Below are 22,868 nucleotides of genomic sequence, written 5' to 3' on the forward strand. Positions count from 1 at the left end.
GAACCCAAATTTAGGTCTGTTTGACTCCAACATCTGCTGTCTATTCTCTGCCGTGGAATCACAGCAGAATTCCCCCTTTTAACTTCCCATCTCCCAAAGCAGTAAAACTGGAGCCCTTCCTCTTTCATCCTAAAGCCCTGCTCAAAACTCATGAACCCCAATCTCAACCCTTCCATTAACTTATTACAGTAGCTCCAAGCCACCTCCTTAAAATGTCCTATGTCTTCTTTTCCCATTTCTTTAAAATGGGGCTACTATATCAGCCCATCACTACTTTATCCTGTGTGAAGCATAAACAAGGGTTTTTCAGCTGTACTCTGGCTTCCTCTGTTTAGGGGAAGCTTAACCAAAGGGTTTATTGCAATAGCTCATTTGGTTAGCATCTGTGACCCACATCCTTAAAAAGAGAAGTGGGATCCTTACACTTTTCTTTTTAAATTTCCATATGAAGGGGTAGATATTGGATCTGTTCACAGATCCATAGTTGCAGTTACTTGGTTGGTGAGCACCCATATTGCATCAGGTGGTATATACAAGTTAGATCTGGACAGGAGGGTTACAGGAAGTTGCTGGATATTAATAGCCAGATTATCTGGACACGCATAGGAAGTTTCCCTGTACTCTGTGCAACTTCCTGTACATTCCCATAGTTGGCTTGGGGTAGGGGGAAGAATGGATTTTCTGACACCTGAATTTTGAGAGGTAAGGAAGCTTGAGAATCGGACGGGGCACACAGCAGTTGGAACTACAAATCAGAGCTTTGTTGTTAAAAGGGAAGTGATGGCTGGTTTTTTAATGGGTTTTCCAGCTAAACACAGAAACTGATCTTCATTACACTTGACTGCTTCTATCCTGATAGTAAGTGAGAGACAGAGAAAAAGCGATTGTTCTCCAGGGACATTTACTCTGAACACTTCATTATCCCTGTTGAGGGGAGCTGGGTTGGCAGAAAATGTTCTCCCATTGGGCTGAACTGTGAGGGGCAAGGATCTGCCGTATGTCACAACAAACTAGAAGACAATAAGGTGAAATGAAGAGCCCTCATTTCTATGAACTTATTACCCTTTTCTCCAGGAAAGACACTGAGACGGTGTAAAGGTCCCCCAGAGCTCTGTGCATACAACCACCCCTTTCTCATGGGTGGCCCAGGCGAGTGGAGCAGGCCCTGTATTTAAAAGAGGCAGCCTAGCTCCTTAGCAGCCTGACTTGGATCAGCCACATCTGGAGTTTCAGCCCTCACACACCTGGGAGATTTGATCCTGAAACAAGCAGACAGGGCTGCAGACCCTCCCCACCCCAACCCGCGCTGAAATTCCCCCCTTCCTCCTAATTGTCTTTTAAAGGCGGGAAGGGAGGAGAATTTGCTTAGAAGCTCCTTTGCAAATTCCCTGCTCATTCTGAGTCGCCCGGTCCCTCCAACCCCAGCACTGGAACTCCCTGATTCTGAGAATCCTAAACCTCCAGAGGGGCTAGATTTTACTACTGGTAACTGGCTTCCTACCTTCCCGGAAGGAAAAGGGTGAACACTATTGTTAGACCACAGGGTTTCACAAGTGGTCTCATTCATTGTGTACAGTGCCCCATCCCCTGCACTTTAGGTTTCAATATTGCACAGATGATGAACCTGAGGCTTAGAGAGGGGAGGGGGTTGTTCTCTGCCCCAGGAACTATGGGGCTGTGAGCGATGGATCCTAAAAAGCCCCTGTTCTTCTGCAGGTCCGGTCCAGCCTGTAGGTCTGGGTGCGACTCCTGCAATCCTTCCTTCCCCTGGGCGCCTCAGGGAGAGGCAGGTGAAACTCCGATAGTGCTGAAGGGTTCCCGGCTTCCTTCCTGGGCCAGGCCGGCGTGGAAAAATACTTCTTTCCCCCAGCGGCTTAGTTCGCGCCTTCCCAACTTGGCGTGGGAGACGCCTGCCAGGGCCACCTTGACCTCGCCTCTGCCGAGCGCCGCCCCAGGCCCTGGGAACCGCTGTGTCCTGGAGCTGCGAATAAACCAGAAATCAGTGGGCCCAGAGAACGTGCAGCTCCAACTGTCCATCCAGCTGCAGGCCAAGCTTTGCTTTCACTGCCAGAAAGGAGGCCCAGCAATCCTAGTTTAGCTCCGAAAGCGGAGGCGCTTTGATAGTCCTGGTTTAAACCGGGGAACCCAGTGGCCCAGGCGTCCAGCTTTCCGCAGCTCGGCCAGGCTGGGTGCTGGTGCAGCCCCGCTGCTGGGGGAGCTCAACTTTGGCTACTCCCTCTGGTCATAAATTAGTCGGTGCCTCCTCCCAAGTGTTCTCCGGACCTCCTTCCCGCTTGCCTACGCTCTCGGGCCGGTAGCTGTGCAAATCCAAACCGCTAGACCCAGCTGGTGAGGGCCTGGGGTCCGCAAAGCGGTAACTCAGGTAGAAGTAAATGGGACCCCCGCCCCCGCAATCCACACTCACCCCACCTAATACGCCCCATTTCCCCCAGGTCTCCGCGTCCATTCCCCTGCGGTCAGTTTATCCTCCGCCCGCCTGGCTCTCCCGGCCCATCGCCTGCGTCGGTTGGGACGCGTCGGAGGGTCTCTGCTCTTCGCATCCTCCTCCATCTCCTTCTTCCAAGAGCACCCCAGTTTCCTCCAGCTCTCACCTGAACCCCCGAAGCGCAGCCTCTTCTTCTCTCCGGACTAAAGCCGGACCCGCAGCCGGTGGAAAAGTCCCGGAGCCTTCCACACTAGGCTACAAGCTACTTGTTTAACAAGTCCAAAGGTCAGCTAAAGTTTGGCTGATAAACAGAACCAGGACAAGAATCTCTTCGGCCCCCTGGCGTGAGTACAATGGACCCTGGCAGCCCTGCTCCCGGCCCGGGTCTCCTGCGCTCCCCGTCTGCCCCTCACGCTCTCCCTCTCTCGGTTTTCCCCCCTCCCCACGATCATTTGCATCTGGCCGAAAGCCGGGCCCTCCCCACTAATTTGCATATCTTATATGGCCTAATGGTGGCGATCATGGCAAGTTAGAAGTTTTCTGACTCCTCTCGGAGGAGACTCCGGACCCCGGGGAGTAACAGGTGTTTGGAGGCTGAAGGGTGGGGGGGTTCCTGGACTTGGGGTTCACTTGTGAAACTCCCCTCCACCCTCCTCTCTCGCACCCACCCACCCCCTCACCCCCTTCTTTTTCTGTCCTTGGAAAATGGTGTCCAAGCTCACGTCGCTCCAGCAAGAACTCCTGAGCGCCCTGCTGAGCTCCGGGGTCACCAAGGAGGTGCTGGTCCAGGCCTTGGAGGAGTTGCTGCCATCCCCGAGTTTCGGGGTGAAGCTGGAGACGCTGCCCTTGTCCCCTGGGAGCGGGGCCGAGCCGGACACCAAACCGGTCTTCCATACTCTCACGAACGGCCACGCCAAGGGCCGTCTGTCCGGGGACGAGGGCTCCGAGGACGGGGACGACTATGACACCCCTCCCATCCTCAAGGAGCTGCAAGCCCTCAACACCGAGGAGGCGGCGGAGCAGCGGGCGGAGGTGGACCGGATGCTCAGGTAGGCGCGGACCGAGGTGCGGAGTGTGCGCCCGAGCCCCTTGAGCCCCCGGCCTTGTGCCTGAGCGACACTGCGCGCGACCGCTCTGGCCAAGCCTGGTTCCCACCAGAGAAGTCCCCCGGGGGGCGCTCCGCTTCTCTCCCAACACCTGGACCCCTCCAAGTCCCTCAACTGGACGGCCCGAGCCCCGAGGCTTCAGGAACGCCTGCCCAGGCCAGCGCCCGGGACCCGCGGGGCCCTCCCGGCCGGGCTGGGGCTCGGCCTGGGAGAACCCGAGCTGCGGGGCCCTTTGCCCGGAGGTTTGCCCACGCGGCGGAAGGTGCGAGTGGGCGCAGTGAAACCGCTGCGATTCCCAGGAGACCAGGCTCGGGCCCGCATCAGCCCCAGGCCAAGCCTTTCTCCGAGGTACCGCCTCCGCGGTCCGGGGAAACGCCGCCGGCCTGGGCCACGGCGTCCTGCCGCTCTTGGCAGAGGGACAGGCGGCACCCGGGCCGGGATCTGGGGGGCGACTTCTCCGGAGTGCACTCCCATTTGCAGCGCCCGTGCAAGACCCCAGGGCTATCCGGAATCCCCAAAGCCCGTTTAGATTCGCGAAAGGAAATGTTTGCACGTTGTCAGGTTAGGGTGGATCCTCAAGCGGCAAAAGAAACCACGTCACTAAGCAAGCGAGGGGAAAATGCGGCCAAGACCCCAGTTCGCAGCGGATTTGGTGGGAGAAAGGAGGGCGTTTCCGGATCTCGCCGCCGACACCCCGGCGTCCCTGGGGAATCCAAGCAGGCTGGCGGGAGGTCTATCTCCCGGCCCCGGGTCGTTTGCTAAAACTTCCCGAGCGGCCCAGGGCTTTGACAGCTGGTTACTAATTATCCCAGGAGCCCAGCGGTCCCCTTAGACCGCACGTCGCTCCCGGCCACTCTGCTTTAGGACCAAGCCCCTCGCTTGGCCTCGGACCCTTCAGAGCCGCGGTCTCTAGACAGGGCCAGGACCAAAGTCGCGCCGGGGACTCGGGCAACCTCGGTCACCCGCCCGCAGTGGCAGTTTGGGATGGGATATGACCTTGCATTTGATTTTGCTACCTGGGGACCCGGCGGCTTACTCTCTAGCAAAACAGTCAGGGGGATATCTAGATTTTTTTTACTTCCCAAAAGTATGTTGCTACAGTTCTGAGGTTTGAGGTTCTTCCCTCGCGGTTTCGCCCGTGGCAGCGGTTTCTCCCCAGCCGGGGTTAGGGTGCAGGAAGGTGAGAGGGGTCTGAAGAGGAGCGGCTGGGGCGCCAGGGCGGCCCGGAGGTTGACCCGGGCCCGGCGGACCGACCGATCTCCCGCCGCCCACCGGCGGGCCACCCCCCCGCCCCGGGACCTAGGCCCATCTGCCTGGCCGCAGGCGCCCGCCTTCCAGCTGGAATTTGGAAGGACCTGGGGCGCCCCTCGGCACCCAGCCCCGCGCCGGTCCGGACGCGGCGGAGATGTAATATAAACTGCAGCACGTGGAGTTCGGGTGTTATTAATTTATTTCTATAAATCATCAACAGAAAGATACACAAAAAGTTGTGATTAGGTTGAACGGAGAGGCGGGTTATTCATTGGTGAAGTTGTAAACGCGGCGGCTTCGAGGGGGAAGGAAAGCAGAACGCGGACGCGGGGCTGCTCGCCGCTGCCCAAGCACACGCACCGCGCTGCCGGGCCCTCCCAGCCGAGCCCCCGCGCCGCCCGGAGACCCGGCGCCGGACCCGGGCTTCCCCAGGGCCGCCGACGCCGAAGGCCCGGCGGGCAGAGAGCCAGGCCCGGCCCGGAGCCCTGGACCTCAGCGCTCTTCGCTGAGCAGAGCCCCCGGCTCCAGGGGGCGGGGAGCGAGGCTAGGGGGCCCGAGACCCCTGCTGGGGCGGGGGGACGCAGGACAGACCCCAAGGTTTCGCTCCCTTTCCCCAGCGGTTGCTGCCTTCCCTCCCCCAACTTCGGGAGTGGTCAGACTTGATTAAAGTAATTTTTCAAGAAATCGCTAGCGGTCCCCAGGTCACTGCACAGTCGGCTGCTGACCGCCAGACGCACGCACTCCCTTTTTGGCCCACCGCGCTCCCCTAAGGCGGAAAGAAAAGAACCGGGCAAGTCACTCTGCGGAGCGCCCGGCCACTGTTTCCATCTCTTAGAAGAGAAAGGCGAGAAAAGCAGGCCGGGGGCTGCGCGCTGCCGGGTCCCCGGCCCCAGCTCTAGGCTGGCGCGCGGTGGAAAGTTGGAAAGTTGGAAAGTTGGTTGCTCCCAAGAGGCCGGGCTTGAGGCTTCTTAAAGAAGAATCACGGCGATCTGAGACGGGGTCCAGGGCCTCTCTGCTTGTGGGCGGCCGAGGCATTGTTTGGAAAGGAGCGTGCTGGGCTGGCCAGGCGGCCGCCGAGGTCGGGCGCTTGACACCTGCGTCCTGAGCACAATGCCCGGGCGCGCTTCTCCCGTTCTGTGTGTTTATCGGGGTTGGGAACCCCTGATCACGGGCTGTATTTTCAAATTTCAAAACGTAACCGACTCTCGGGGCTCTTCCCGGTGAATGCGTGAGAATTCTGTGGTCAGAGCTGTAAAGGTGTAACTACGCCATCTTATCCCCAACTCTGGTCCTTCAACGCGGGCTGAAAGATTTGCTATCCTTTATAAGGTTTTACTGTTGTTGTTTTTTTTTAAACCTTCCCAATTGTTAAACGAATTCACTCTTAACAACGGAATCATTCGCTCTTAGAACATTACACTATTTCAGTTAGGTTTCTTAGACACACGAAATAAATACAAGTAAAAAATACAAAACCAAAAAAGTCAAAGAATCTGTCGAAGCAGCATTAACTTTTAAAATCCAAATACTTTTTTCTAACTTTCGAAGCTATTGTTGGTATCTGTTGAAGGTGTTTTTCTACCCTAAAAATATCTGTGGAAATATTCACCAGAAATAAGATTTTAAATGAGCTCTGATGTTTACACGGGTATGTGCAAAATGTTACATTACTTTCCTCTTACTCAAGGTGAATTCTCCATGCTTGAAACCGGGACGCAGTTCCTCATTTTTTGTTCTTGTTGTTACTTCATTATGTTGTATTACATGGAAGTACCTTTATAAATACTTGAGAAATATATTAAGCTATATGTAATTAATCTTGTTTGCATTTCTCAAAACATGTCTATCAAAGCCTGTGTTTTCATAAATTTAATATTAAAGACTTGCTAAAATGATCGCAATTTTTCAAATGCGTACAAAAATCCCAGTTTAATTACTGGATTTTTAAAATTTCATTACACAAACATAACTTTAGTTGACATGTTATAGATACCATTTAAAAATAAATCGGTTATTTCATTTGCAACACTGTAAATGTTGCTTTTCAGCATTGTTTTTTATTACCTCTGAAACTACTTTTTCCCTTCACTTTTTTTCATGTTCTGTCAGGCTATTATATACATCAACATACAGTAAAGGGATGCTGTTTGTTTTGTTTTTTTAAGTTAAATATGTAGCTGCATTAAACAAATAGTATATGTGGATGTATTGTTTCTTGAATATTTTTGTTCTATACTGTGCACTGTTTTCTTAATTTCTGTTTTCAATTATATCTCTCACTTTTAAGTCACCTATTCAATAAGCAAGAAAAGATATTGGCAAGTTGAAAACATTTGGAATAAATTCAAAGGCACTAATACGGTGTTCTAAAGAAGCTTTTTGCATTACCTGTGTTTATGAGAAATGTAAGCTCTTAACCCAAGCTTAAAATTTATGAGAAAGATTAACTTCCAGACACTCTTACCCTGTCAGAAGAGAAATGTAAGAATACAGGAAAACATGGCATTTGGAATCATTCGTATCATATTCAGAAATTGAAATTATTCTCCCTCTGTTTGGTCTTATTTGAGAGGCGGGGCTGTGAAGATTTTTTTTTTTTTTTTTACTTTACTGGCCTCACCTCAGTGCAGCGGTTCTTCAGCCCCAGGGAGGAACATCATTTCTTAAAACTTTTCTGAAATTCTGAAAACCGTTTAACGTTTGGCTAAGAAGTCCTCCTTGCTTCTCAGGAGGTGGACACAAAAGTTTTACTCCTGTTTTATAAGACAAGAAACGGGGACACCCATTCTGAAGGAAAATAATGGGGGAGCAGTCCAGATGAATTTAGAGATTCTGCCCTCTGTCATTGTCGGATCAGCCAGCCCAGCCCCAAGCTAATGGCACCTCCACTGTCCAGTGGGCCTCTTGCCGTTGTTTAAGTCTCTCACATTCCAGGAAAGTGAAGGAAAGCAAAATAAAGCAGGAACTTCTCTTTCTGCTTCCCAAGAGAGAGTGCTGGGGTGCTTTCCCATTCCTGAAGCAGGGAAATCATCTTCCTCTTTGCCCTCCTAATCTCAGATGAAAGGGATGGAGTACACTATATAGGAGCTTTCATCTTCTCTTTTGTTTAGGTTCTATTTTGGCCTCTCCCCAGGATGTAACTTGGACAGGAGGAGAAACAGGGGAAGGTCAGAGTTTTACACAGAGTTTAGGTAAAACCTCTAGAAAGAGGGTATTTCTCCCCGACCTCTTCTACCAGCATCCTAACCGTCTGCTTATCTGTCTAGCGAGGACCCTTGGAGGGCTGCCAAAATGATCAAGGGCTACATGCAGCAACACAACATCCCCCAGAGGGAGGTGGTCGATGTCACCGGCCTGAACCAGTCACACCTCTCCCAGCATCTCAACAAGGGCACCCCTATGAAGACCCAGAAGCGCGCTGCCCTGTACACCTGGTACGTCCGAAAGCAACGGGAGATCCTCCGACGTAAGTGCTTTCATCCTGCCTCTGCCTCAACCAGGAGTGACCTTTGCCCTAACTCTGACCCCTGTGGAATGCCTCAGTTTCCTCTTCATCAACAAGGTCTGCATAGCGCTTGGCAAATATAAGGAAGCTGGCATGTGGATTTGGCCTTCAGCGCTGCTGTACAATGGGTTGACTTGTATCATTTTCTTCTCCCACGATCCCCTAGTACCCAGCCAGTTGCTTTGACAAGCGCTTCAGTGTGTGCAGTGCACCTTGAATATTTTGGTCCCTGCTTCCAACATCTTCCTCTTTGAAACCAAGTAGGTAACAATGGAGTATCGTCCCCAAAGTAAGCCAAGCATCTCCCCTTGATACATCACCATGGATCAGTTTCCAAGGAAGACATTTAGTAACAATCAATAATATTGATCACTATTATCGTTATTTTCCTCCTCTCTGAAAGGAGTATAAAAAATATAAGGCATTTGTATATATAGATATATTCAGAACCTGATCCTGTTATTTGGGAGGGTTGGGTAGGGGGGTGCAACTGAGTTCTGAAGCAACTTAAGATGCTTGCTCACATTTACCAAAATCGATGGAGTTTTGAGACCCCCAGCCGGTGAGCCTATCAGAGGAAGAAGTTGCTTCTGGCTAAAGCAGGACACACTAAAAGCGTCTGCATTTGCAGCTCTGACCCATGAATTCTTGTCATTCCCATTGTCGTTTCCAAATTTCCTTTTTGTCCCAAGATTTCTTCTACCCAATAACACAAAGATTTTTGTTTTGAAGTCTAGGGAAGTTTGAACTGCCTTTCAATGATAAGAGTATCAGTGACCTACTGTTTTTATGTTAGGAAGGTATACTTTTACATTACACTTTGATTATTGCGATCCAGCCCTTTTTCTAGGAAAAACTTATATGAGCTTTCACTCCTCCCACACACTATCCTCTGGGCGGTGGGCTTCTCTGTCAAGATACGAGTTTCTGCCCCTTTCTGGGCTGGGTTTTTCCCCTCTCACTGGAGGGCTACTTTTAAAAATCACTCTTGTTTTCTGTCACACACTGACCTGAAGTGATTGTTTTAGTATTTATTGTCTCAATGTCTGTGGGCTGGAAAGGACTTCAAGGTGGAGGGAAAGGGTTCATCTCATATTGTGGTGGTTTGCTCTTTTGTTGGAAGCATTAGATGGGTAGGTTAGAAGAAGCAAAGTGAGAGCTCTTTGCTACTGAGGGGAAGAGGCCCCTTTTAAACTCTGGGATGATCCACCATCCATGGTGACTAGGTCTTTAAGAATTTGTGTGTCTGACATGAAGCAACTCCCTGTAATTCCTGGAAAGCCTAAAAAAATTTTTCAGGAGCCAGTCTCCAAAGGCCAGAGAACCCTTGGGACACACCCTCACTCCAATACAAGCCTCAGGCAGCATCTCCAGTTTGAGCTACCTCTGTGTGTGCCATGGGATTTCCCTCAGAAAGGAGAAGGAGGACAGCCGGAAGCTTCTAAAAAGACAAAAGTCCCAAAAAGTTTCTCAAGATGCTTGAGAATGACATTTTGCAAAAATGTATGACAGTCTCTGCAAAGGATTTTTAAATTATTATTAGTGTTTTAAAGTCCCATGAGACATAAAGCTTACGAAGGATCCCTTCATTCTGTAAATATTATATGAGCACCTATGAGGTGCCAAGCACTTGCTGGGCTGTGAGATACACCTGTCCTTTTCTCCAGGGATTTACAACCTAATGAGGGAGATGAGATGTTTGAAAAACTAATGACAGCTGCTCTCTAAGAGTTGTTATAAAAGTATACACAAGGGGCAGCAGAGGAGTTGCTAAATTGCCTAGAGACATCATGGAGGGCTTCCTAGAGGAGGCGACATTTCAACCAATTCTTAAAGGATGAATATAAGACATGCTCGCATGGGATAAAATATAGGAAGTGAGATGAATAAAAGAGGGACACAACTGAACGTGGCAAGTGGTAAGAGAGAGTGGGGAAGATAAAAAAAAGATGACACATGATAAATTTTCTTGAGAAACTAAAAATAATAAATGGTAATATTCATGAACCCATCTATGCAGATAGAATCTCCTTGTCCAGGCTGGCTCCTGAGCCTGTAAAGAGGTTGCCGAAGCCAGCTGCTCCAAGTTAATTTTTATGGGCAATGAACATTTTCTGTGCCCCTCCCCCAGTTAATCTGGAAGGAAGTGGGGGAGAGTTGGTGGTGGATGGAGGACATGGGGGAGTCTAGTTCTTCAAAATGTGCAGCCAGCAGCCAGAGGCAGCCCCCACAGCGTGGGGCAGCTGCAGGCGTGTCTCGCACCCACCACAGGCAGAACTTCAGGAGTCAGTTCAGTTACCTCCACCCAAGGCCGATTGGAAGGTTTTGTGGGTGTGTTGTTTGGGTTTTGTTTCAAGCGAGAGGTGATGCATATGCTGCATCACCATGCATATGCATGGTGATGCAATGGTTATGAGTTTAGCGTCTACAGGTTGGGTTCACGTCCTGGCTTCCGCCCCAAGCCCATGCAACGTTAACTGGTCTGAGCCTTAATTTCTTCATCTGTAAAATGGAGATAACAATACTTCTTGCACAGAGAGGTGTGAGAATGAGATGAAGGGATACATTTGGAGGATTTTGTATAATACCTCACTGTAGAAATGGTTCAGTAAATGTTCCCTGTGATGACATCCGTTCACATCAAATGAGGAACCTCATACTGATCCTGGGTCCTTGGGATCACCCATACCGGCTTTGTCTATTATTCATGGTAACTCCACAGGGCCACAGGGAGGAGAGGAGTCACTGAGACAGACACCCACTGAGCAGGGGACTTCCTTCTCCCACTATGATCCTCCCCAAAGTCACTGTACTTAGATGGCCGCTATGAAGACCAAATAATACAGGAAGTGTAAAAGCACTTTGAAAAGTATAACTTCTGTAGGAACTTGGGTGATCATCATTACCATCAACGTTATCCTGACTAGGGGCAGATGTTCTAAAAGACTAGTGCCCGTAGGTCTTTACCCAGTCCCATTCCACAGGCGGGGAAGCTGAGGGACCAGGAATTAAGGAACTTGGTTGGGGCCCTACATTATTTCATTGAGTCCGTGACTTCCTGCCAGTAAATTTGGCAGAGACATTCTCAGGTATCTAAAGGAATTGTTGGGAACCAGTGAAAACAGAGCCCTAAGTGACCTGAGAATCATCCAAAGTGGGCGGGGCCCAAATCAAAGGTCCCAATGACACGTTCAGTCCATCTACCTGGGAGACAGCTCGTTAACTTGGCCGATCGGCAACTGGTTAAACAAAGGCCAACACCACCTGCGTCTGGGGTACAGGCTTGTTAGGGGCCCACTGCTCCTTGTGATGGACCAAGATGGAAATGGATCCTTAGATGGTAGTAAGTTTCCCATTGCTGGAGGTGGATGGGCTGGGAGGCCACGTGGTAGGGTGTTGTGGATAAGATTCAAGCACTAAGTAGTGGCCTGACTTTGGACCTTGAGGATTTTCTGAGACCTGTAGGGATGACTCCAGGAACCAAGAAAGAAAAACATCAAGGTCCAGAACCCAGGGACCAGGAGTTAGGAGATGAATCTGTTACTTGTCCTTGTTCAGCAGGGTCCTTGGCCTCTATGCTTGTTCATCTGTAAAATGGAATTAATCACCCTGATGAACCTTTTTCATGCACATGTGAGAAAGAGGACAACGAGGCTGCCTCTTCCATGAGCAAATATCAAATCTCATTGCAACCACAAAGGCTAGGAAATCACCATCAGGCGAACTGCCGTCTTTCATTCATTCATTCAACCAAAATATATTGAGGGTCACAGTGTGCCTGGGTCCTGGGAATTGGACTGACAAGGGGCATCATGCCATCTATATTTACCTTTCTCCAGCTCATTAAGTGCCACTCCCAGGAAGGTCCTGTGTTTGCTATCTCCTGCATTTCCCTTCTTTCAAATGTGAGAGCAGGTCTGTAAGACCTTTCCCTCTTGGGCTGTTTCCCTCCTAAATGGACCCCTGGACACACACACACACACACACACACACACACACACACACACACCATTGCCTCCGAAATGATCTGAGCTCTAAAGAGCTTCTTCTCTTTCCAATACAAAGGTCCAGTTATATTTATTTCAAAGCAGTAGTCAAAAGATTTGGGGTTTGGGGTTTTTCAAAGAGCATAACATTATAATGTTGATCCCTAGGAATTAGGAGAGTGGTGGGGGGAGCTATTTTCAGCCTCTAAACACTTTGTCTAAGTGCAGATTGTACTTTTGAGCATTTTTTCCCCTAGACCTGAGACTTGATGGAGTTCATCTCCTTGACATCAAAACACAAGAGTTCAGGATTCAGAGTGTTGCTTCATGTCTGAGAGCCAGTGAGCCAATGAAATAATAATAATAATAAATTGTCCTGCAAACAATGGTCGGCCACGTTTGAGCTCCTCCAAAGAAAGGAAAGGGGTGGCTTTGGTGGAGCCATCAGAAGTGGGCAGTGAGGGCCCTGAGCCAAGCCTACCCCCTGCACCCCCATCCGCAGTAACAGCAGATCCCAAAGCTCAGGGGAGAGGAATAAAGGTGGTTTTTTCCCGTTGGTCTATCTGTCTGTGTGTCTGCTGAGTGAAGGCTACAGACCCTATCAAATCTACTCCTTTCTCTTTTCAGAATTCAACCAGACAGTCCAGAGTTCTGGAAATTTGACAGACAAAAGCAGTCAGGATCAGCTGCTGTTTCTCTTTCCAGAGTTCAGTCAACAGAGCCAGGGGCCTGGGCAGTCCGATGATGCCTGCTCTGAGCCCACCAACAAGAAGATGCGTCGCAACCGGTTCAAATGGGGGCCCGCGTCCCAGCAAATCTTGTACCAGGCCTACGACCGGCAAAAGAACCCCAGCAAGGAAGAGAGGGAGGCCTTAGTGGAGGAGTGCAACAGGTAACACCACCAGAAGCTCACCCGAGCAGGCAGGCAAGCACATGGACCCGAGCTCCATCCCTTCAGTCCTGGAATATTGAGACATTAGTTATCCAGATAAGTGGCCAAATCAGGGTTTCCCAAAGTGTGTTCCACAGAACCCTCATTTCAAGCTATTAATAAATCAGTTTGAGAAGCATCATTCTGCATACTTCCTCTTAGGGAGTTATGACATACATTAATATTTTAAAGGCTCTGAGAAGCCCTGCAGTCAAGAAACCCACTCCACTTTGCTGAATTGGTTGTTAACCATGGGAGGTCTCTCTGTGGTATACCCCTATGAACTGTTATCCCAGAGAATGCTGGAGAATGCTGGTCTAAAATGTAATGCCAATGAAGGGAGAATCATGTGTTTGACCTCCCTCACAGACCAGGGAAAAGCTATCCCTTAGCCACAGACTGGCTTTGGCCTTGACCAAATGTTGTACACACATTGGTTCAAAGGAAACTTAGCAGGAGAGCAAGAATTACTGCCCACACTGATTAGAGTCCTTTTTGTAGAGTTCATTTGTTCTTAATGACATGGAATTTTAAAGAAAACTATTAGAAATCCTCAAGATATCTTTTTGCTTCATTCCTGCCCCATCCGCCCTGACTCCAACCTTGACTTTTAAAAAAATCTGCTCTTTGCTCTGGTTAAGACCTCTCTCTGGGCTGGACTGGCTCTGGCAGTGGGAGGATACAGCCAGGGAGGTCAGGCTGGGGTGTGGGGAGGCGAAACGATCCGCCCACACATGTCACAGCGTCCTCAGCTGTGCTCTGGCCCTCTGCTGATGAGAAGGACCCCCCCAGTACCCACTGGTGTCTAAGAATCTCTCTCACGCCTGGCACTGGGGTTTCATCAGCAGTGATAAAACTAGAGACCAGCCGTCTTTTGCGTGGCCTCATTTATACCTCACCCAGCCTGCCCCTTAGAGGGGGTTCTGCTGTGTGAATAAGGAATCTCGCTTCCCTGATACCTGTGTGGGATGTCCAAACCCCAGAAGACCAGAAGTCGTTTCAGGGTGCTTTGGAAGGGCTTAGAGCCGGGAGCTTGCCTTTTGTAGGGTGGGAAGAATAACCACATCAGGAGGAGTCAGGAGGCCCACCTGGACCTTCTCCCTGAGCTGCCTGCCCCTCGGCTTCCTCTCTTTTTCAGGAGCCACACCAGAGGCTGCGCCCCTGACTCCCAGGGCAGCGAGCCTGCTCCATACCTGTGCTCCGCCCCGCTCCCGCCGTCTCATCAGATAACTACCTGGGCTGGCCTTTCCTCAGGACAGGCTTTCCCGCACTCTATCCGTGGTCTCTTCGCTCTCCTTGCCGAGGCCCCCCGTGATTGTGCGTCTGGGGCCGGCCCGCGGCCCTGGGCCGCCCTTGCTCACCACTTCCCCTCCCTCCTGTTCTCAGGGCGGAATGTTTGCAGCGGGGTGTCTCCCCCTCCAAGGCCCATGGCCTGGGCTCCAACCTGGTCACTGAGGTCCGCGTCTACAACTGGTTCGCGAACCGCAGGAAGGAGGAGGCATTCCGGCAGAAGCTGGCCATGGACGCCTACAGCTCCAGCCAGACGCACGGCCTGAACCCGCTGCTCTCCCACGGCTCCCCCCCGCACCAGCCCAGCACCTCCCCTCCCAACAAGCTGCCAGGTAAGCCGGGCCCCAGCGCCTCAGCGACCCGACCCTCCGGCTTCTCCCCACGGCTCTCAGGGTGTCTCAGAGGAGGCAGTGCTTTTGGATGGTCCTAGGGCTGGCCTCCTCCTGCTGCTGGAATATTCTCGTGAGAAGAGCGTGTGGCTCTCGTTGGGTTTGCTCTGACTCCTTGCTCAGCCTCCAGGGAGTCCTCCACCCGCCTCGTTCTTCTCCAGGCTCCTCTCTCCTGCCCTTGGCGGCTGCTGACTCAGCGGGTCAGGGCCACCACCGGATGAGACGGAGCAGGCTGCCCCGCGGGTGTGCCTGGTCCACGCCGCAAGCAGAGGGGTCGCCCCTCCGCCCCATCCAAGTCCACCCCCAGGGCTCTGTCCAGCTGCAGCAGGAGGAGCCCAGGGCCCTCTGGGGAAGGGCCAATCTGCTTGTTGGCGTCTGTGCTCCGCCAGAGTTAGGGTAGGGTGGGTCACTTGAAATCTTGGCGGTGATGAGTTGGCCAAAATTGGTTGAGTACCTATGTGTGCTGCCGTGTGCCAGGCCCCGGCTGGGATTAGGTACCTCTGCTCTGGGCTGTGGGCTTGTCAGGATGGAATCCTACACCTTCCTGGTGGGAAAGCACCCCCCTAGGCTGAGGGCTGCGTCGGGCATAGGCTGGGGATGGGATGAGTATATCTTCCCCTGGGGCTTCGTCCTCCCAGGAAAGCCAGCTTCCGGAGTGGATGTGTTTACTGAGGTCGGTTTGGTGCCTGTGTAGACAGACTGCGGCACAGTCTGCTGCCTGCTCCGGGGAAGGGTTTGCAGAAGGAGAGCCGAGCACCATTTCTAACTCGGGGGACGGTTCTGAAACTGCTCGTCCCCTCGCCTGCTGGTTTGCCCTTCTGATGGGAGAGGCCTGAGACCTGGGCGCTGACCTAAGTGCTGGGGGCACAGGCTCAGAGCCAGCAGCTGGGCCGTCTCCAAGCATCTGTTCCACACTGCACCCCATCCGCCCAGCATGACCCCTTCAAGTGTCTCTGGGGGCCTGCTACTGTCCAGCGCGAAGCCTGGGGGGCCAGGGAGGGGAGCTTCTCCGGGTCCCGTTGCCACAGAAGGGGAGGGCTCAGCCACACGGAAAGAAAGTTGGGGTTACTCTTGAGAGGCAGAGAAACCTCCAGATGAACACTGGCCTGACGGGCAAAGTAACGTACCCCGGTGCAGTAGTGATCCGTGGAGCTGGAGCAGGGAGCTCCCGGGGGGCGTGGCTGGGGTTAGGGGCGTTACTGAGAAGACAATGGCTATTGTGCTGGGACCTGTGATCTCCACACCAAAGTCAGGGAGCCTGCAAGCCAAACAAAGGCCCAGCAGCTTTCTGACAAGCTGGGGTTGTGGTGAGGTCACCAGGCGGTTGTTGGCTTAGGCATTCTGTATGGTGACAGGAGACCCAGAGAGGCGGGGCTGGAGGGGCTGGAGCAGGTACTAGGGACAGGGCAGGGGTCGGGCGGGAAACACGGCCCTGAGACACCACCGAGACCTCTGAGGAGGCGTATCCCACTGGAATTGGATTCTCTAGGGTCCCCGGAAGTCGCAACCTTTTTAAAGATCAGTGAATATTAGAACCGGGAGGAACTTGGAAGAAGGAAACTGAGGCCCAGAAAGAGGTAGTGACTTTGCAGAGTTCCACAGGGCGACGGTAGCAAAACAAGGGCTAGAACCCAGGCCTGCCGATTCCCACCCTGTACTTCCCCGCAGCACAGACAGGCGCTGAGTCCGGGCACCACATTGGTAATGAGTAAGACACGCACGCGTCTCTGCCCCTGGGGGCCTATGGTCTAGTTGGGAAGACCTCCTGCTGGCGTAGAGTCCCTAGAACTGGCTGGGGATCAAGGTTATCTTTGGGGAGTTTGTGCGTCTTTCTAGCTACTTATGGAGCAATAATTATGGGCCACTGTGTATTTTCAGTGGCTACCTTCCGCTCTCCCTTAATTTTCATTCAAGGTTCATCAAAATAGTCCAGGGACTGATTCTCCGGACTTACCTTTGAATCCTGGTTCTAACCTGGTTCTAATTCCCATAACTGCAGTGTGGTCAATTCACATAACTTCTCTGAGTCTGAGTTTCCTGTCTGTAAAATGGAGATATAGTACCTACCTCATAGGGGCCATGTGAGAATTAAACGAGAGAGTGTGTAAGCACCCATCTTTCCCAATAAACCATAACTACTGTTATCGTTATTATTATCACAGAAGAGGCTAAACAAGCAGCAGGGGAAAGAGTGCCGGGCAGCGGAAATCTCTTTCCTTTTCAGTGTCACACACGGGTGTTGTTCCTAAGAGGCAGGGAGGTGTGCTCTGGGGCTGGGGTGCAAATGCTGGGATCAGGCCCTGCCCCCCTCGCAGGCTGCTGGTGGAGGCAGCGCATGGGCTGTGACAGGCTCCTAGGGAGTGCGCCCAGGGCCAGCCAGACGGCAGGCTGAAGCCCAGTGCTCAGGGAAGGTTTGATCTGAACTTCTCACCATATATTTCCCATCACGGTCCCTACAACCAAGGTATGGTCTCTAACTAAGCCCCAAACCTACCTGGATGCAGAAAAGAGCTCTGTGGTGGCCGAGGAGAAACCAACAGCCGGAGTCAGCACTAGCAACCTCTAAGGCTGAGCTGGGGAGATGAGGTCCCCACCCCCTGCCCACTTTCCCCTCCAAACACCAGTCTCTGAGCCAGGAGGACAGGAGGCACCTCTGAGACAAATCTTTCCCTTGACCCCTCTTCCTGCAGAGGAGAGCATCCCTTCTGTACCTGAGCCCCTTCCCTCCCAGCCACGCTTACGGTGCTGTGGCCCACTTGCCCATGGTGACCACAGTGTGACCCTGGTCCTGGAATGTCCAGCACAATAGGAGTGGCAGAAGGAGCCCTTTGCCTCTGTCAGCAGAGGCTGATTGGTTACAAGGTGCCCTACAAACACACTGTCAGCAGAATCAGCTGTTTTCAGCGTTGCCCCTCCCGACTTTACAATCACACGCCAGCATGCAGCCCAGGGTTGTCATGGCTTTGTCTTCCTCATGCATGCTTAATTGACAATTAAGTTGAGTCTTTGAACCAGCCTGGCTGCCTCTGATGGGGCTTCATCTTTCCAGTGAGTGTCACAGGGGCACCCTTTGTTTGCTCTTCTTGGGGGCCTGGAGTTACTGTAGCAGGCTGCGGGCAGCCATTTATCTTCAGCCAGGAAGGCCTTTATCTGCGCCCCCCATCCCAGCTCTCGCCAGCAGGAGCTGTCCCTGGTTATAGGCCCTGTGACAGCCCATTCTGAGGCCATTGAGCAGGCCCGGAGTGATGGCCCCAACCTCCATTCTGGAGCAGAATCAAGAGAAAGGCCCCCCAAAGGTCAGAGAGCAGGGCTGTGGCCAGGAAGCAGACTGGTTGGAGACTGGTGCCTGTATTGATCAGCCCGAGGAGGAGGAAGTTGGCATGGGATGGAAGCTGGGCTAGCCTTGGCCCAAGCCCTGGGATCAGCTGCACGATCTGTGGTGGCCTTGCATACTGTCCCCTTTGCTCCAGTCTGTGGCAAACTCACCTAGTCGTCTCCAGCAAACTCACCTGGCCGCCTTGCGACAGCAAGAAAGGGGCAGAGGTCTTCATCAGCCTTTCTTCACCCCACACCTAATGTCCTCCCTCTTGTATCATCTTTCGAGAAGGAGATAGAGGCTCATTCTCCTAGTAAGAAAGTGAGGTCCAGAGGTGAGAACAAGCCCTCCCAGGATAACCTTTGGATGTCCTGAGCCACACAGCCTCTTTACCCAAGAAGAGGAGACGTTTATTTCTGTGGCTGCTTTCTCCTCACTCCCTTCAAATTCTACTCCTGCCTCTCCAAGCCCAGGGGCTGTGATTGCCCCCATGGTCAGATCAGAGCTTGAGGACCTGAGAATCCAGCCTCCTGCCTCCCCCCGAACCCCTCTTACATCTCCTCCTAACTTGCCTGCAGAACTCTAACCCTGGGTCTTAGACAAACCAGACTCTGGGCCAGGATATCATGTGGTCGCTGTGGTTTTCCCTGACACTGAAATCTGCAGAACCCAAGGAAATCTCAAAAGTGCCCAGTGGCGGGGTCGTGAGTAAATCTGAAGAATCAGAACAGCTAGTGCTGGTCGAGCGCTTCCTGGGAACCAGGCCCTGGGCTGAGTACATGCGTCATCTTATTTAATCCTCACAACTTTGTAGGGTAGACACCGTCCATAACCTTACCCTTATTTTACAGTCAAGGAAGGTGAGGTATTTCGTATGTCAGTAATTTGCCCAAGTTCATATAGTTTGTAGAGACGAGGGGAAGATGGCGGAAGAGTAAGATGCTGAGATCACCTTCCTCCCCACACATATAGTTTGTAAGTGGCAGAGACAGGTTTTGAGCTGTTACACACTGACTATCACTTTGCTTTATGCAGATGCTAAGGACTTTCAGGCATGGAAATCAACACACACACACACACACACACATACACACAATCCTCCCACAGTTCCTTCTTCTCCTATATTCTTACTGTTCCCTTCTGAATGACAAAGGGGCTTTGCGAGGTGGGTTAAGGGTGGGGTCTCCCAGTCTGGCTAGTTTGCTGCTTCCGCCTCCCTCTCAACCTCCCCCCCCGCCCCCCCCCCCCCCGCCACCAACTGTTGCCCCTGACCAAGGTGGATTCTGTGCCCTGCCCAGGGAAGAAATCAAAGCCCCCTCTTTCACAACCCCATCCCCATCTGGGTGGGGATTTGAACTGCCCTTGCAGTCGGCACTGTCTGGGGCACTAAATGCCTTAACAACTTAATGGGGCTTCTGAGACAGCGCAGGCACCTCAGCTCACCTCTGGAGCCCCGCCCACTCCCTGGGCAGCAGACGAGTGGAGGGAGTTTATGAGGGCAGATGTAAAAATATTCATCTCCGCAGCAAAGATCCCCACAGTAAATAAGCCCCATTGTCCCTAAGTAGTAGGTTCTTTGAGTTCAGAAGAGAAACAGATCCTGCCTTGAGTCATCTGCTATTTTAGAAAACACATTTATACTGATGTGGAGTTCCGTGGTGACCACGGCTCCAATGTTCTCCTTGTAGGGACTTTATCTGACTGCCATTTTATCTGTTGAATTCGAAGGTCATTTTATCTTGCGGGTACCACCCCATCGGCTGCCACTAGATTGGGGAAGACAATCAGGATATTAACGAGCTTAAGAGGCCCAGCCTTCAGAGCATTCTGCTGGCAGCCTCCCCCTGATAGCGGACCAGCCCTGGTCTGCATACAAAGAAACCTGGCTGCCCTGGCTGGTGGGACTCCAGCCTCCTCACAAAGGGGCCAAGGAGATACCGGAGTTCTATCACTGAAGGCAGCCCTACCTGCGTGCCTAATCCCCCTGAAGGACCCTTAGAGAATTCAAGGACTCCTTGATGCCTCCTGTCCAACCCGAGGAGGAAGGAAGCTGCCTGCAAGCACATTGCCCCAGCCCACAAGTTATGGGAGAAGTGTCCTTGGAGTCTGTTTGTTGAAGGTTTGATGGAAACTGACAAGAACTGAGAGAGAATTAAGCAGAGGGAGAGAGGCAGAGAGCTATGCAAGGGTCTATGAAACTAACTGCTGGCCGGGAAGCCACAAGATCAAACACAAACGGGGAGAGGGGAAAAAAATATATATATATATATGAAACATAAAAATAAATATATATGAAACATATATATATATATATATGAAACATAGCCCCAGAATAAAGTCAAATACATTCAGTCCTGGTTATCATCCTAGCTGTGCATGAGAGCTCTTGTATAGGGGATGGCAAACTTTCTGTAAAGAGCTAGAGAGTGACTATTTTAGGCTTTTCAGGCCATACTGTCTCAGTCACAGCTACTCAGCTCTGCCTTTGGAGAACACAAGCAGCCATGGACCGTACGTGAACGAATGCACATGGCCGTCTTCTAGTAAACTTCATTGATGGGGATTGAAATTTGAATTTCCTATGATTTTTGCATATCACAAAATATTCTTTTTTTATTTTTAAAAACTATTTAAAAATGTGAAAACCATTCTGAGCTCGTGGGTCATACAAAAACAGGCTGCTTGGCCTGCAGATCACAGTTTGCTGACCCGTGCTCTAGGACAATGGTTCCTAAATCTCGCCTTGTTTTAGAATCAGCTGGGGGACTTCCAAAAATCCCAGTGCCTGGGCTGTACCATAGATGCCTGACCGTCAACAATACCAACATTTAATATATGCTAAAGATACTCTGGAGAAATGCTGTTATAAATCCAAGTGGGCGTAGCAACAAAGTCATGGGTATGGAGGTCGACCTGAATCCCAACCTCAACTTGGCCACTGATCAGCTGTGTGACTCTGGACTCTGAGCCTCAGTTTCTTAGTGCATAAAATGGAGACACTCACTCATGCAGATGTGGGAAGGATTAAATGAGATAACATATGCAAAGCACCCTAGATGTAGCAGGCCCTCATACCATATTATACCATACCATACCATACCTATTACCATACCTTGCGGAGCCCAGTGGTTTGGGTTCCTTTCTCCTCTTTCCCTCTGTTCCTCTTATAGGTTTATTTCAACCTCAATTTTGAGACAATTTGAGTAGTACTACTAGATACTCATCTTGGTGTTTGCAGTAGACTCAGGCAGGCTCTCATGCTTCCAGGAAGGACTGCTCTGTGACATCCATAAGGCATTTGCAAGTGTCATGTCCAGTGCCATAGGCTTTCAGTGCAAAGACACTAAACAGTGAGAGAAGCTGGGAGGAACCGTGGATGGTGGAGGGGATGGCAGGTCATGACCATGTAGCAAGGTCAGGTACATAAGATGACCCTGAATTTCCTGTACCTAATAAGGCATTTCTCTCCTTTAATGAAAGGAGGTGTGAGTACCCCTGCTCATTGGTAATTAGCCCTGGGAACCTGCCACTTAGAGAGGGTGTGGTACTTTCCTGGTGGAGGCCAAATCTGAGAAGCTTCATGACCTTTGTTCTTAGGAAGGAAGCTCCCCCAAACTTCACGCAAAAGAGCAGTAAGAAGGGGCGGGGTAGACACGATTCCTGCCGTAAACGCAGGAAACCTCAGATGCTCCTGAGGGCTAATTTTCTGGAAGCGACATTCCTCTACCTGAGAGCAGGCATCTGCTTAAGATACCTCCCCAGTACCCTCTGTTCTGGCTTCAGCAGCCCCGTCCAAAGCACACCTGTGTGAGTTCGGCCTCGGAGGAGCTGACCAGCGAGGTTCAGTCTCTCTAGTGCTCTCAGGAAGTCAAGAAATTTCTCAGGACGTGTACACTGCATGTCCGTCCCAAGTTAGAGATACACCATGCATGCAGATGATCTTTAGCATTTAATGACTTTCCCAAGGGAAATCCACATCCCCCAGGCGAGCTGGTCACAGGCAGTCCATTGCCAGGACCACACTCAGATGGGTGTGTCTGGATAGCAAGGTGTAGCACCCCAAACAGGCTTGGGCTTGAATTGTGTTTCTGTCCCTGTCTGACAGTGCGGCCTCAAACAAGTTACTTAGCCTCTTTGAGCCTCAGTTTCTTCATCCATAGAATGGGAATCGTAATACCTATCTCCTTCAGACTACTGAGGGGCTTAAAGGTGATAAAGTGCACCCAGTGCCCCGCACGGTGCCTGACCCAGAAGGAGTTATTAGGTTGACTCAGGAACCCTCAGGGCGTCAAGAGAGAGGAAGAGCTTTGGTTCTCCCTGGGTTCTTGACAAGGCTGTGGTTTGCAGTTTCACCCTGGAAGAGTTCCCCTTTTTATGAACCCTGCTTTTCATCTGAGACATCAGGAACAGTGAAACCCAAGCATTGACAAGATCTGTGGTTCTCAGATCTCCTTCCCAGGCCACATGTAAGGCGTCTGGGGAGCTTATTAAAAGTACCCATGTCTCCCCCATCCATACCTTTTAGAATCAGAATTTGGAACAAGGGGTCAGGCATGGAAAGTTTCAACAAACTCCCTAAGAGATGTGGATATACAATCAGGGCTGGACATCATAGGCTAGATGGGAGAAGGCTAGAGTCTCGAGGGGT

General features: G+C 51.4%; 1 protein-coding gene across 10 annotated transcripts in view; it reads left to right on the top strand.

Annotated features, from left to right (window-relative positions):
- Positions 1-2,928: 2,928 nt before the first annotated feature.
- Positions 2,929-22,868, top strand: part of HNF1B (HNF1 homeobox B) — a 92,257-nt gene continuing 72,317 nt past the window's right edge. The window contains exons 1-4 of one of the 10 annotated variants that reach the window (XM_082603557.1): positions 2,929-3,495; positions 8,070-8,269; positions 12,922-13,186; positions 14,612-14,847. In XM_082603557.1, coding sequence (XP_082459683.1) covers positions 3,152-3,495; positions 8,070-8,269; positions 12,922-13,186; positions 14,612-14,847 — 1,045 coding nt within the window. In that variant the 5' untranslated portion in view covers positions 2,929-3,151. The remainder of the gene's footprint in view (positions 3,496-8,069; positions 8,270-12,921; positions 13,187-14,611; positions 14,848-22,868) is intronic. The other 9 variants (XM_082603552.1, XM_082603550.1, XM_082603548.1 and 6 more) reach the window with 9 other exon arrangements.

This window comes from Mesoplodon mirus, assembly GCF_964341445.2.
Source record: "Mesoplodon mirus genome assembly, chromosome: 18".
In the NCBI taxonomy this organism is placed as follows: domain Eukaryota; kingdom Metazoa; phylum Chordata; class Mammalia; order Artiodactyla; family Ziphiidae; genus Mesoplodon; species Mesoplodon mirus.